The sequence below is a fragment of the Cariama cristata genome, unplaced genomic scaffold, assembly GCF_000690535.1.
Source record: "Cariama cristata isolate BGI_N322 unplaced genomic scaffold, ASM69053v1 scaffold9774, whole genome shotgun sequence".
NCBI classification, from domain to species: domain Eukaryota; kingdom Metazoa; phylum Chordata; class Aves; order Cariamiformes; family Cariamidae; genus Cariama; species Cariama cristata.
Window position 1 is genome coordinate 6,646 of NW_009613472.1, and position 15,650 is coordinate 22,295.

The 15,650-nt window shown below is 37.2% G+C and overlaps 1 protein-coding gene across 1 annotated transcript; it reads right to left on the reverse strand.

Moving 5' to 3' along the window:
* Nucleotides 1-268: 268 nt before the first annotated feature.
* On the reverse strand, nucleotides 269-15,596 carry SYTL2 (synaptotagmin-like 2). Its single transcript, XM_009699041.1, has 14 exons — nucleotides 15,425-15,596; nucleotides 14,669-15,274; nucleotides 13,095-13,196; nucleotides 12,062-12,115; nucleotides 10,763-10,810; nucleotides 9,531-9,625; nucleotides 6,883-7,002; nucleotides 5,739-5,908; nucleotides 4,776-4,878; nucleotides 4,190-4,360; nucleotides 3,645-3,723; nucleotides 2,596-2,695; nucleotides 1,638-1,843; nucleotides 269-606 (listed from the first exon to the last, which is right to left on the reverse strand). Exons 1-14 carry the CDS (start codon nucleotides 15,594-15,596, stop codon nucleotides 461-463), a joined length of 2,172 nt encoding a protein of 723 aa, XP_009697343.1. The 3' UTR covers nucleotides 269-460.
* Nucleotides 15,597-15,650: the final 54 nt, after the last annotated feature.

The following is a 15,650-nucleotide window of genomic DNA, read 5'->3' on the forward strand; positions in this document are numbered from 1 at the left end:
GAGGATACAAAGACATACTAATGAGCATGAACAAAATGCAACCTGTTGCTGTCTTATTAAGAAGACTTCATGAACAACCCTAGAAGTGTACAGAAACAGTTGACTTGCTCTTGGTTTTTTGCTGGTAATTTAGATTGTTTAAGGGATGAGCAATACTTCAGTTAGGCAACACGAGCGTCCGGGTATCACAGCTACCTCTACCACTGAATTCTGTAAGTGCCTTCTTTCTTGAAGTAATTTTCAGTGAATAAGAAATAAAAGAATCCTTTAAATTTACATAATAATCTGCAGGTAGAAGTTTAATTTGAAATACAAAGTGACATTTGACAGCATAAAACCAGAACAGCAACGGAGCAGAGACTGTCAAAAGAGCTACCATGTTCCTCTTCCAAGTTTCATCCCCACACCTTTAATTTCATTCCCAAGGTTTCTTTTTGACACTAGCAATTAAAAAGCCACCTTATTTTGTCAATTTTGCAACCATTAGCATCCTGAGAGGTAGTGTATCTTCTATCCATGTGTTTGGCGAGTTCATCATCTTCTCCCAAAGAGCAATTTCATCTGAAGTAGAATCCATCCAATCTACTGTAGTTCCATAGCTTTTGCCTAGAAAAAGGTCAGTTTTAAGAGAAACGTTACTTAATATGCTGCAGAGTTGAGAGCAGACAATCAAATTTGCCTCTTCTAAAACGGTTTCACCTCTTCCAGTAGCTGACCTAGTACTTTGAAGATCCATTTCTATATTTTTACACTTGAACAATTCTATCAATCAAATACAATTAATGACAGTTTCACATGGAAACTTCATCATCTTTCTCCAGACTTTTTTTTCCTTGTTATCTTTAGTCTTTTTGTCACAATCCCAAAGAGAAGGATTTATGGGTGATTAACATCTGAGAGGGTTTAAGCATAAAACAAGACACTGATTTTGCACTGAAATACAAGCCTGGGTACTTTAAAATTCAAATTGAGATTCAGTATCCTAATTTGTATTTTAGGTTATTCTGGTGAACCATGCAAGAAGTTAATTTGGGAAAAGTAATTTTTTCTTGTATTTGCTTGAAAAGACTCCAAACACATCCTCCCCACTGACTGGAAAGGACAACGAAAGGAACAAATATAATGATAGGGAAAACATACAATTCTTCTATCTGCACATCTTATATTACTCTTATGCTAAAAACTTGTTTGCATTTTTAAGTTTTCCTATCCAATCTCTGCAAATCTTATCGTGCATTCCTGATCTATCCTTTTATCTCCACCCAACACTGTCCTTACACCACATATGAACTTACACGTGCAAAAACTAGGTAAGATGTTATCAAGATTTTGGGTGCACGAATAGCACATTCTTGTACTTCAAACAGCACCACATACAATGTATGGCCAGACAAAGGTTTATTTCTAGTATTTCTCCTTACTTGTCAGTCATCCTAACCATCATAACACTACTATTATTTACATTTCAGGATCTGTGCTGAAGACTAGGTAAGTTACTGAATGAAACTCTTCAGTAAATAAATAACTGAAAGGCTGTTTAGTGATCTTTGTGAAAAGAGAAGAAATGGAAAGGAAGAGGGAAAAGAGGAAAGACTGTGTTTTGTAAATTAAGGATTAATGTGTTAATTGTCCAGTACCTGTCCCAAGGCCTATCCTGAGACCTCCCAGAAAGTGGTTGGCTAGTTTGTTGTGATCCCAGACTGTGAGTTCTATGCAGGCTTCTTTCAAATCTTCTGGTCTAAAACCATCGTAGACCATGGTGTGGTTGAATACTGGGTTTGTAGTTTTTGCCACTGTTCTTGTTTTCTGACGACTTTTTCTGCTAGTATCTGGAAGAACGGTACTTGAGAAAGAAAAAGCATTGTCAGTTTGCGCTTGCACAGCATAGCTTGTGTTAGACATACTGAATAGAAAAAAACCTACTGTTTACCACTGTCCTTTGCATGTTTAGAATATGACTGAAGATGCTTTAGCGCCATGAGGTCAAAGGTCATATTCTCAGTCCCTTCCAAGAAATACTGGCAGCATGTATCCACCCTTGTGCTTCAGAGGATGGAAGGGAAGGGGAAGTCAGGTGGGGAAGAGGCACAAGTGAGTTTATTTGCTGTATTATCACTAATGATGCTGAAACCTTCTTGTTGCTGCCAGAGGTTTCCTAACCATCTTGTTGTTCTTGTCGCTACATTTTTGGTCTGTATGTGGAAAGGAAGGAGAAAGAAGTACAACCATGCTTCTCACTTCTGTTGCCTCCCCTGATTTGCTAAGCTAAACCGTACTCTTGCACAAATATGCTGTATTTAAATGCGGATAAAAGCAGCCACAATTTTCACTAGCCCTTCCACCAAGTAACTGAGCAGACAAAATGAAAGAGTAGCGATTACACAGGAAGCTCTCCCAATATGTTTTACTTGGTGGTATATACTTAGCATCTTAAAGTTGTAAGCTCTGCAGGACAATCTGCATTACGATAAAGGAGAATCAGAAAGTAATTTGGTGTTTTTTAATTTGAATGTAGAAAAATGAACATAAGATTAGAAAACACAACAGTAGCATTCTTAGGCCACCATCTTTGATGACTTCAACCACAGTTCTTACCACTTAATAAAAGAGTTGAGCTTATTGCCTCTCAGAAGAGGAAGGTCATGGCATTCCTTCACCCAGATGTGGACCTCACCAGTAGATAGAGTCTTCTTTCCTGTAAAAATAAAACAAAACATCTGATTAAGCCTTGTAGATCCCTTTTAAAGGTAATTTATATGATGTAGCAGTTCCTGCCCATTTGTAGAGGTGATATTCGGCCTAGACTCTCATTATCTTACATCTTAATTCAACATTCCTCTCTGTGCTCTTGAAGCTGCAATCTTCATCCCATCAAAGTACTGCAAGATCACATCACGTCTGTATTCCTACAATGACTTTTCTTCTGTTACAACTAAACAAATATGTGCTACTGGTCTTCTCTTTCCAAGCCTCCTAGATAAAGAGATCAGCTTGTCTTCGGTCTATGTGATGTTTGCATTTATTGCCGCTTGTACTTTCAAATAAACTCCTTTATACTCTTAGTCAATAAGAATCAAATATATTAACTGAATTAAAGACCTGACCTGGTTTCACTATCAGATCAGCCAGTTATCGGTTGCCAGACAAGATTAAACCAAACAGATCATATTGCTATAAATTGCTGCATTCTAAATACTTATTGCTATTTTCTACTTCTAATATTGCTTGAATTTAGTGTGCTGTCATTGTTTATTTAGCAAATCACAACACCTGCCTGATGATTTATAATCTCTAAAATTATTAGAGAAAAAACAGAATTTTGTTACACATACAGACTGCATTACAAATCTAAGATTATAACAATGAGGTAATTTCTTCTGCAGTAACATTAAAAACAACAAAAGATCCTAAAGTGATCTTTGGATCCTAAACTGAATTCACAATCAGAGCAACTTAATTGTCTAGTAAAAAAAAAAAAAAAATCCACTTTTATGTTAAAACAAGAAGTCTGAATTGGCTCAAAAACATTAAACAGCTCCTTTACAGCTCCTTTTTTTTTTTTTCTTTCTTTTTCTAAAAAAAAAAAAAAAAAAGGACAAAAACCCCAAAGGCCTGACAAACCCAAACAAAGAAGCAATGCATACCTCCAACAGGGTGTGGGACATACTGGAGGGCTAGTTTCATCTCCCCTCTGTTTTCTAGTTTAAGAGCCATTGTTGAAGTCTGAATTGAACTCTGAAAATTAAGAAAAAGCCCACAAATCTCAAACTTTGCAGTTCATGCACAGAGTTTACCATGCAAAGTTTTCCACTGACACAAGCTTGACTTCTACATGAGGCAACTTTTTTTTCTTGTTTCCTTGTCTGTTAGTCTTCCCTCAGTTTACAGGACATGAGAGATTTTAGGGCATATTTAACCATTTCACAGTGCCTCAGGTATATAACTCTTCCACTAAAGCAGAAAACAAGACTCAAGAGAGGCCAAAAGGCTTTGAGGGCACATCTTTTCCACTGTTGCACACTTATTTAAGCTCAGAACTATGTTGCATTTACCGGTAAAGAGGTATTTATGATTATAACCAACATAAAAACCACAGAACACACAAGACCAGGCCTAAATAAATAATGACTTGGTTTTGCGCTTACACAGTGGAAAGTATAAAACAACTAAACCACCCTTAGTAACCTACCCTTGGCTTGAGTGGAAACCAGTTGATCTGCTTGTTGGATTTATCATTCCAGTCCCACGTTCCTAAATCCAGCTCCACTTCACCAAGGAAGCTATTCCTCCCAAAGGTATCATTGTGCCAGACAGAGATATTAAGGCTTTGGTTCTTTAGGAGACCCTTCTCAATTTTATACTGCCAGCAGGAAGAAATGAGAAAAAAATTAAAACAAGCTGGATTTTTATCAATGCTGTGTCTGAAAATGACAGGGTTAGAAAAAAACATGTCTGGGTTTATACATCCCTAACGGCTCACTTCTTCATTTCAGAACAAAACTCTCTTCATGTTTTACTTTTTATTTCAAGCATCTTAAGCTTATACTTAGCTTGTGTTTGTTTGCAAGAAGTATACAACAACCAGTGTTCTCAGTGCTGTATCCAGGGTACACTGTAGAGTTAACCTATCAATGGAAGGACATAAATACTTCTACAGAGCAATCCATCTCATCTCAACGTCTCTTTTGAAAGCACCTAGACCTGTGCCTAATAGTTAAGGTTCCTCATACTTCATGCATGCAGTACTTCATATCTAGTAATAGTTCGATAAATACCCGCAGTATTTCATTATAGACTGGATCAAAAGTTTTCTTTTTGACAGAGGTCTTCCGTTTGCCCAGCTTGTACTTCTCTGGAAGCAGGTAGGTCTTTACATACCTAAAATTTAGACAGGCTTGTTAGAAGAGCAAAAAACCCACCCTTTCCAACTTCCCTTTCCAAAATACACAAGTATTTGCTTATAAAGTAAAAGAAATCCAATTAACTAACCATTATGTTGTTCAGCTTGTGAGATTCAAGAAATGGAACAGCAGTGGTGAAGTGTAACAATAGTTTCTAAAGTGGGACATTAACCTCCTTCTACCAGGGGGAAATCTGTTGAAATGTGTCCTCAACACATACAAATACAGAATATTTAACTATATTATGCCTAGATATCATATTTATAGACTCTAATCCTACTGAAAACTTATCAAAGCAGGATTTACCATCTGGAAAGGTACTGACAGGACAAGAGGGCATAGTCTGAAAATGCATAAGGAGAAGTTCAGGCTAGAAATGAGGAGGCATTTCTTCACAGAAAGGGGCGTTAGGCATGGGCTGCCCAGGGAGGTGGTGGAGTCCCCATCCCTGGAGGTGTTTAAGAAAAGACCGGAGGTGGCACTTAGTGCCATGGTCTAGTTGAAATGGCGGTGTTACGGCAAAGGTTGGACTCGATGATCCCAGAGGTCTCTTCCAACCAAATCGATTCTGTGAAAGTTGAATTTTAAAAGAGAATTTCATATTCTTAAAAGTTTAAGCTTCCCAGGTTAATATATGTACCAATTCATAGTGGCAACTCTATATTCAGTTCAGAGTGGAAAACCACATAAAAGCATGTTACAGCCTCTTCATTTATTTCTTGGGTTGTTTAATCCAACAGGTTAGAGAGATTGGGGAAAAAAACCCACCAGTTTTCATTTTCACATTAAAAAAAAAAAAACCTTCCATTAGGAAATAAATATATTCTCTCTACTTACGGGTCTGAACGCTGCCGCTTAACATCTGCCACTGCCAAGTCTTTGCACTGGCAAATAAAAATGTGGAGCTCGTTCAGCTGTTCTACATAATCAATAGCAAACTGAATGTTCCCCTTCACATCAACATTGCCAAAGTCTGCGCTATAGATGCTCATTAGACTTCCGCTCACCTGTATCATACAAGAGGAGAAAAATTTTCCAGGCATTGCATTTCACCAGATACTTCAAGATTAGAAGTTATGCTTAGAATTCAGACAGAAAAGAAATCAACTGTGCCCCTTCAGATGTAATAACAAAATGTAACGGATACTATTATACAAGATTCTCAGCAAACAGATTAACAAAAGAAAATTATCTGTAAATCAAGTGTGTTAGGCCAAGTTTTCTACAAAAAAATTTGAATGTGTTTATTGCATCAAGATAGAAGAAATAAAATGATAGGATGATGTAGATCTGGAGATTGCCTGTGATCAGACCCTTGAAATATTACTTATATATCTCTTCAGCTGATATTCCTTATCGAAAGCAAAGCCTAAGTGTTTAGGACAGCAGGCCTTCTGAAAATATCGACAAAAAGATTAGTGATGAAGTCTATATGGCCAAATTATGTACCCAAATAAAACACTGAAAGTTAAACACTATATATGTAGAAAGAGAAGGATGTACAATCTTTAAGTCTCAATATCCTTCCTCAAAATTCTACTTTTCTCCATAAAGTCCACATAAACTAACGACTTTTGGTTAGCTAGTTCACAGACTTAATTACACACCCCACATATCAATACCGTCTCTTGCTTTCACTTATTTCTGCTCCCTTTCTCCTTTTCTAAATGTTTGTTCTATATAAATCGTCCCTCATTTTCAGCTGCAAGTGTAAGTTCTTAGGGTAAAAGCCGTATCTTTGTTCAGCGATAGACTATGCTGCACAGTCCTGAACAGACTCCAATATATTACTAGAAAACAAAAAAAAGATTGATTGTATTTGTTTTAGGCAATTCCATGCAAGGGTTTACATAACAGAGAGGCAAGGAAGGAAACAGATGCCAAGGGAAGAAAGATAAGAGGAATGAGAAGGGAGCCGAAACAATACTGAAGAGATTAGCAAAAGTAAAGTGCCATTAAAACAAGGCTTTGGTTTACATACAGAGGATAAGGAGGCCATGCCAGAAGAGCCGCTAAGATTGGTTAGAGAGCTGGGACTCTTCTTGATTCTGCCAAGGGAATAACTGCTTTCTGATGCTGTATCTGTCTCTCTGTCATCACTCTACAAAAACATCACAGAAAGAAAGTCTGTGTAGGTACCTTACAGTCACAAGGAACATTAAAAAAAACCAAACAGAATTTTAATGCAGATTGAGACTCAGTGAAAGCCTGAATTTAAATCCCCTTGTAGTGCAACATGAGTAATTAATATTTCTTGAATTAGGCCATGCACTTAAAAAAAAAAATAGTTGAAAGGGAATTTTGCTGATGGAAAGCCTACACTGAAATTTTTTTTGAAGAAGTAATGCAAGCAGGTTTGGGTTTTTGTTTTAAATCTCAAATAGCAATGAAGAAGTACAAAATTAACTTTATTGGGACAGTTAAACTCAAATTCTCTACTTCACCATCTCATGCATAAACTTATGCAAGTGATAATGCCTGTGTCTCTTACCAGTCCCTTTCTGTTACATAGCAAATACTATCAATTCCGTAGCCTTTGTCTTGAAAGCAGCTAGCTGGAAGGTAACGCCCAGAACAGCACTGGATACAGCAAATGGCTTTTGCAAAAAGCTTTTCTTGCAAGAGGGCAAGCAAGGCCCTGCTTTTCCGTCAGGGAACGGCAGTTTGGGTTTACTTGGTCATTATCAGGTTATGTGCTTACAACCCTGTTCTGTCTCAATGTTATCTCTGTATTAAAGAATTGATGCTTTACTTCCCATGAATGCCTTGGGGTCTTTTATATATATTTATATATACACACCCGCATACGTGTGTGTGTGCACACATGCATGTGTGTATCTTGTCATACATCCTGTGCTGTGAGCTTGATAACTCAAGACAGTACTGGGACTAACGAAGTTCTAAAAATAAATTTGGGGGGCAGAATGAACAGATTTGGGTGCTGACAATTTCTTAGAGTATCAATATGAACCATCCCCAAACCCTTTCTACTGTGGCCAGACTGATTACATGTAGTCACTTGCTTTTCAAGTATTTGTCAGACTTTCATTCAAAACTCATGTGAGTAAGCTTTTTAATTGGCTTCTTACAGACGCTGTAACTGCTTGTTTTTAGATGCCCAGATACTCATTTCAGATTTGTTTGGTATCCCGCCTCTAATGCTTTGAAATGCTAATCTTTTGATCCATCCCTGGTGCAATGTTAACAGCCTTAGAGAAGTTTCCTGTGCATTATTCTCAGCAGAAGGGGTGTGAGGATAGTCTAATTTTAGAGAATCTTTAACTAGAGGTGTAATTCATAGACACTGAATGATTTTAAATTCTGCACTTAAGGCAAGATTAATCAAACTTGTATCACCACATTTTGATTATTTCAGACTTTAGGAGGGAGTAGGGCAAGACAGGGGACAGCATATTCCTGGTTCTGACTCTTCAGTCCTTTTAGACACATGTTTTTAGAAAAAATAATCCAAAATATTGATGCTTATGCTGAAGTTACAGTGATGAAGGCTTACAAGGGGTAAGCAGCAGTTCCTCATTTTATAGCACAGACACAGGTGTATTTGTGGTATTTATGTCCCAAATTCCTGTGTTACATCTAAGTCTGTGTCCACTAATACACATCCCTCATTCACAGGACTTGGGTGTTCATACCATCATTTGCTAACAGCTTGGGGAAGCGGGAGTTTTACATGTACATTTGCCATGCAAATTCACATTCATACTACGGCACTCAAGGCGGGGGGGGGGTGGGGATGAGCAAAAAAAGAGAATCTATGGTGTTATCCACGATCAACAATCACGAGGTATTTGCTGTTCTCCAGAGTTTCCTCTTCCCTGCAACCAATGGAGCTACCTCTTTTAGGCACTTATGGTAGGGGGTTTGTGCTTGGTCTAAACACAGTCTCCATGCCTCTCTTTACTGACTGTTTGGGGAGTCATAGACCAGACAGTTCAAATCACTTATCACTTTCAAACTTCAGTGTCATTTTAGGAGATTTGAATACAACTTCAGAGTTTATTTCAAGACTCACACCATGATGATACCACCACCACCACCAATAATAATAGTAATAGACTTACAGTCTGTCATTATTACAGGCACAGTATGTCGTCGGAAATTCTGAAATTTCACTTACACAGAGTTAACAGCCTGGTACCTGAACCTACATCCCTAAGCAGAACACCAAGATAATACCCCTCTGAGAAGGGTTACCAGATGTTGACTTTATTATGGTTTTACACACTAATTTTAGATTTTGGGCTCTGAAGAAAATAAATGTATGCACATATGTTCTGAAGAGAAAGACCTGTTAGTTTAAGGATAGAGATTGCCTTTTGGAATAACAGCAAGCATTCACTATGCTTCAATCTCCTAGATAAAACATGCTCTGTATGTTGAGCTGCACTATCAGAATAAACCTCTAGTTACTGGACTAAAGCTTCAGAAAGGTTGGCTAGCCAGAGGTTGTTTGGGATCATCACCTGATTGTTATACCACAAGCTCAACTCCATGCCATGGTCCAATAGTAAACTGACTTGGCAGACCCTGGAAAGCACTACTTGAACAAATGCAAAATGCCACAGTAATGAAAAGTTTTAGTTACAGTATTTGAGAGATGGAACTTACCTCTTCCTGTAGGAATGATGGTACTGACTTGCTCAGTCCTTTGAGTTTTTCAGGATTGGAAAATGGCTTATCAGGCTGTGAAGGCACTGTGGAAACTGAAGAGCAGCAATTCAAAAGGCTTCAAAAATACATTTGTACATCAAAACAGTGAGATTCCATAACAGGACACCGTTAGAAACAAACAACTTCAGATGAAATACATGCACATGCACAACCAGTTTACAACTTGGATGGAAGATTTTTTTTTTTCCCCTCTATAGGACTCAGAGAAGCTATCATTAGGAAGGATAATCTACTTTGACAACTCCTGTAACACTGACCAAAGAACTTTGTCTGGCAGGAGCAGAAACATTTACATTGCTTGACATGATGTACAAGCCTCGGTGCTTCAAGCAAATTCTGATCAAATGTGATGAAGAAAACATTTTCAGTTTACCTTCTAGATTTTTTTCCTAGAACAAAGTTAAGTGCACTCATGCACTAACCATCATTGACATTAGAATCATCATAAGGTTCTTGGTAAGAAGTTAGTGTACAAACCAAACTCTGTTCTTTTATTTACTCAGTCTAATTAATTGCGATGGGAACATTTGTGTAAATCAAGCAGTTTTTAGATGTGAACAAGGAAGTTTCAAGTATTCCCAGTTAATTATAAGATGCATATCTCATTAATGATGCACTCTTTTGCAGCCCATCTCTTCAACTTTGGTATGCATCTGCTGAAGTTCACTTCTATGCTCTTTGACTGTACAAAGCTTAATTGCACAAGCTAGCCTTGCAGAAATCCAGTTTGCAGCAAGCCCACAATTCTCAGAATTTTCCATGCTCTAACCTCACTTATATTTAATAATGCATTCAAGCTCTATATCTTTGGACTGGATACACATTGTGAAATGCACCAATACTGCATATTGTGTGGCAGAGAATTATTTGGCAACAGTCAGTTACAATGGTATGTATCTATTGCATAAAATAAAATACTGCACATGCGACAGGATTCTTTGCAAGGCGTGAGTTAAGCTTTTGTAAAGCTTTTGCTGTTGAAGCTCAAATAATGCTCAACATATCAGCTATTGTCAGTATGCAGTTAGATGCAGTTTCCCCATTGAGCAAGTATCTAGTCCAGATGTATAACTTGTTAGTTGTTAAATAAAAAAGGATTTTTAATGTATTAGTTTAAATATCAGTGAAGAAGTCTCTCCATTGTCTGCTGGAAGAATCTTATTACTCACTTGCTGCTGTATTTTCATTCCTCTCTTGATGCTGATCAGGTTTTGGACCTGCTCAGTGCAGTATTGACAAGAGTCATTCAGTAGCACAAACAGCTTTACAATGTTATAAATAGCATCAATATATTTTATATGCAGGAAGTTTTTGACTTCCCCAGACCCCATGTGTTTGTGTTTTGCATCGCTGTCCTCCTTTGAGGAGCAGGATCATAAGAAAGGTAACATGAGTGTACAAGCTAAGCAAAGCAAAAAGATGAATAGTATTTTCAAAAGAACCTGCCTTACTCTGTCCGTACAGCTATCAACTTTGCTGTTTGTCATTTTTGCAAAACTTGACTCAATAAATATAATTCAACCCCTCCCCCCATCCTTTTCAGGTAAGTGTCTACACATTCCATATTGAAAGCAAAACATGCTTTCAGTAGGGGTCTCCATTTGAAAGCAAAGTGCAGTACGGTACTTAAGTCTTGTTAATTTACTGGAAGTTGCATGTATCCTATTATGCTATGATCATCTTATTTATACTATAGGCCACTAACATGCAAAATGCTTTAAAGCATCTGAAACATGACAATAAATGCAACTGTGTACAACTATTTTTTAAAATTGTAGTGCTCCAATGCAGTAAATAAAAAGTTGTGTGTTATATTCCACCATGAATTATTCAATGTTATTTGATGGTTTTCTATTGAGTTCACCTTGAGATATTCTTGGAACAGGTTTGCTTTAATTTGCTTAGATTTGGAATCTCTAAAGGCATATAGAAAAATTTAACTGTAAGGCATCTGTAATGCACTAACGGACTGATGATAGCAGCAGTAGCTGATCTAGCAGTTCATCTATTGCTTAGAGTAATTCTGCTTTACTGAATTGAGACAGGGATTGTAAGAGAGGTGCCTTCTTAACTGATGTATTCTGAAGGGTGTTTTGCACTAGCAAAAGTCACCTTGCATCTTACAATGCAAGAAATGAACAGACAATATTTACTTAGGCCAAGTTTTTGAGCTAATGTTCAAAGCTCTCAATGATTTCAGTAACTGTTTCATAGGCTGAATGACCAAAGGCCAAAATAATACACTGGTAGGTGGCACAGAGTTTCTACAGATATAGTGGGACATAATATAAGTATATTCCTTAAGAATAAAACAACACAACAAAATTCTACAAAAGCATTTCAGTCATGCTGAAATTAATCAAATCTAAAAGCGCAATACAATTCTCGGTTTAAAAAAAATCCTTCATTAGTAAACAGAGACCATTGAAAAACTAATAAACTTCCATGCAGACACAAAACATATTTACCATCTTCAGCACTAAGAGCTAGTTCTTCCTTTGGATTATTTATTTTTCCTTTATCTGTGCAGGAAAAAAAGTAACACATAGTTAGAAATTTTGCTGTTCAATATGATAAAATGGATGGCAGTGGCAATCACAGAATTAAGAGTAACGAGGACAAAAAACCAAACAAACCAGCAGAGCCATGGGAATGGTTAAACTCAAGAGTTGCTTTCTACTTCACACACTACTTCAAGCTTACATCCAAGCAGCAGCCTCATGTTGACACAGCTTCTGTCAGTGTGCTGTTTGCAACAATGTTAGTGCATACCTAAAACCTAGAAACTAGTTTAGAAGCAATAGCATAAGTAGTATTAGAAGAGTAATTTGCCAACAATAGCCAACATCTTTCAAAATATACACCTCCACACTTCAATTTACAAATGTAAGTTCAGTTTATGTCTTCCCCATCAGACGTGAGATAAGCATGAAAACACTCTGGGGCAGGGTAAAGGGAGACAGGAATAATAATAATTAAAAAAAAAAAAATCCTAGGAGGCTACAGAGGGAAGTCAGGAATTAATTTTAAGTACAATCTTGTCTCACTGTATTCTCTTAAAGTGAGTTTGGTATATTAAATGCTAGAATACACAGGTGAAACACTACTAAACTGAGATAATTTTTTCATACTTCCACTGTCTACTAATTTGACCCCAGTGAGCAGCCAGGAGACAATGGCAGTTGTTACTCATTACTGATTTTGGTAGTTGCCAATACTTTCACTATTGAAAAACTATCCAAGAAACAGTTCATCACTGATTAACACAGTGCATTTTTGGAAGATGTCTGCTTCATAGACCATTGTTGTTTCAAAATTAACACAAAGAACTGAAAACTAAACCGTATGAGAAAAGAATTCAGTTCTACAGTACAAGCTCCATACAGCTTATTGAGAAATAAAGACAAAAACGCTATTTGGCAAAGCTGTACGGAAGACCAGCATGAACATATTTAAGCCAAACTGGGGGTCATGGGAGACACACACAAGCTTTGTGCTCACTTGAGGTGGCTGATGGAATGTCCTCTAGACTTTTGGAAGGCATTTTCCTATCTGCACTCCTTTTCAAAGCCATCAAAACAGGGTTTAATTCTTCTTCTGAACCTGTTACAAGACAAAACACGTGAACACTGCACACATAGACATGCCATTTTAAGCAAGTCACTAAAAAAAAAACAACCCTAGATTTCTCATGTATCTATTTTGGCTGTTAGCAAAGACAGTGAACACTCAATGAAAATACAAAACAAACAAAAGAAATGTCTAATTTTAGGTGTCCATTTACTCCCTCTAAATTCTCTCAGCCTCAGTAGAGAGAGGCAAGTTAGTTGATTTGCTCTGTGTGCGTATCTTTTTCTGTACTAATAAGCAGGTTGCAAGCAATTATGGGACGTAATTTCTAAGAACAATATAGGATAAACTCAGATTTTAGCCATTTTGTAAATATCTTGTTATGAATCAGCACAAAAAATGAATAGTTTTAGTTTTTCCCTCTATGCAAATTTCTGTTATATTTTCTCCCCAGTGACAGTAATTTTGTTGCAACACTTGAGCAACAACCTCAAAAAACTCCAACTGTGGAGTTATTTGGATCCCTGAAATTATGCAGTTGTCTCCAAGGGCAGAATCAAGACCTAGCTCCTTCAGAAACCTTTAAGACCCTCTCTCCGTGCTACCTCACTTTCCTCACCATCAGCCAACCAACCAGGCCTTACATTGTTGCTGTCTGTAATTATGGGTAAAAACAAATCATGTTTCATTTTTCTCATTTGTCTTGAGTTTCCACTGACTTCTAATTGTAATCTCACTTTCAGAACAGGCTCAAGAGTAACTTGGCAGGCCCTGGAAACTTCACATATTTCTCAGATTCTCCAGGTGAAGAAAATGTTCCCAGTCTCTCAGCATGAGATTAAAAAGGTTAAATTATCTCCTCTACCTTAAGCTCTTCAATGAGTATCACAAACTATACATTGACTAGAACTCCCATTCAACTAAATAATGAGAATTCTAGTAAACGGATCACTTCATTTGTATGCCCACTTTCTAGTGCAACAGGCAGCAATGCTAAATGAAATAACACAGAGTATTGGTATTGTCTATATATCCAGCCATTCCACTGATAAGTATTTACACCTTTGAAGACTAGCTGGTCAAACTAAAGAATGAACTCAGTTAGCCACTGATATTTTTTTTCCTCTTTTAATCCAGTATATTTAAAAGAAATATCAGATTTTGAGTGTTACAATGTTGTTAATTTGAATTAACAATATCACAGGGGAGGAAGAAAACGGTAAATCATGAAGGCTGATGGGATTAATTCATGATGCTAAACTTCCCTTACCAAAGAGGCTTACCCAAATGTAATAATTTTTTGTTGAACACTTTCCAATTAAAAGGACTCAGTTCTTCCCATCCTTCCCAAACAAATATCCAAAGCATTCAATTAAGAAATAAGTATCATGCAGACTTTTGGTTAACATATTTCAAGTTGGCTACCAAAAAAAAAAAAAAAATAATAATATTGTAGCCATGTTTAACAACCCAGCACCATAAATTTTAGAAATCAAACAGCTCACAAGTTGAACTTCTGGTTCCAGAGTAGGACTCAGAGTTTTCATCTGAAAATTTGGATCCCAAATTTGAGCCGTCCCCTTCCTCTTCATCACTATCCTCATGCTGAGACATTAGGCAGAATTGAGCTGCTTCTGGCTGGGGGAAGCTGCTCTCATCTTTAAGTGGTGTGCTCGCTCTTCTGAATTTCAATGGTGCTTTAAATTCAAAATTCTTCTCAGAGGCATCCAAGGATGTGCTTTCATCTCTCCTTTCTTTTTCGTTTGTCTTGAATGGTTTGATTGCAATCATATTGGTCTCTCCTTCCAAGGGAGGAAGATCAACTGGAGCCATGTTTCTCTTTTCTATTTTATGAATAGCTCTACTTCTTTTAGGAAGATCAGAAACTTCAGTTTCACTTACTGCAAGATCATTTACTGAAGCTTTGATATTTTGTTCTGGACCTCCCCCTTTGATAGCTATTTTCATCTGTGTATGATAGCTACTTAAAGCATTACATGGCTGTGACACTGTCATGAATAGAGTCTCTCTTTGTGATGTAAACATACGATCCCCAAACTTTTCTTGTTTATGTAACTCTTTGGATATTGCACATGAAATTTCAGATGCTTCTTGAAGAAGTTTTTTTAAAGAGCAACTGAATTCACTGAATTTTACAATATTTGAAAGAGAAGTTTTTTCTATTGTTTCTTGTATTTCTTGAGGATGATCTCTCTCTCGCTGCTGTGGAACCTGCACACTTAGACTACTCTGTATTTTACCTTGCATTTTATTATCCATATTTTCCAACACAGAAGCTGGTGTTTCAGAGACCTCTTTCAGTAGCTTCTGCAAATTAACATTAAATGCTCCATATTCAGCCTTGGACACTGCAGATCTTTCCATGGTCTCATTGATTTCCTGCAGCAACTCTCCATCATACTCATAGGTCATGCTTTGAACTTCCACCTCACCAGTAGTCTGTACTGTGCTGTCGGCACATTTTGG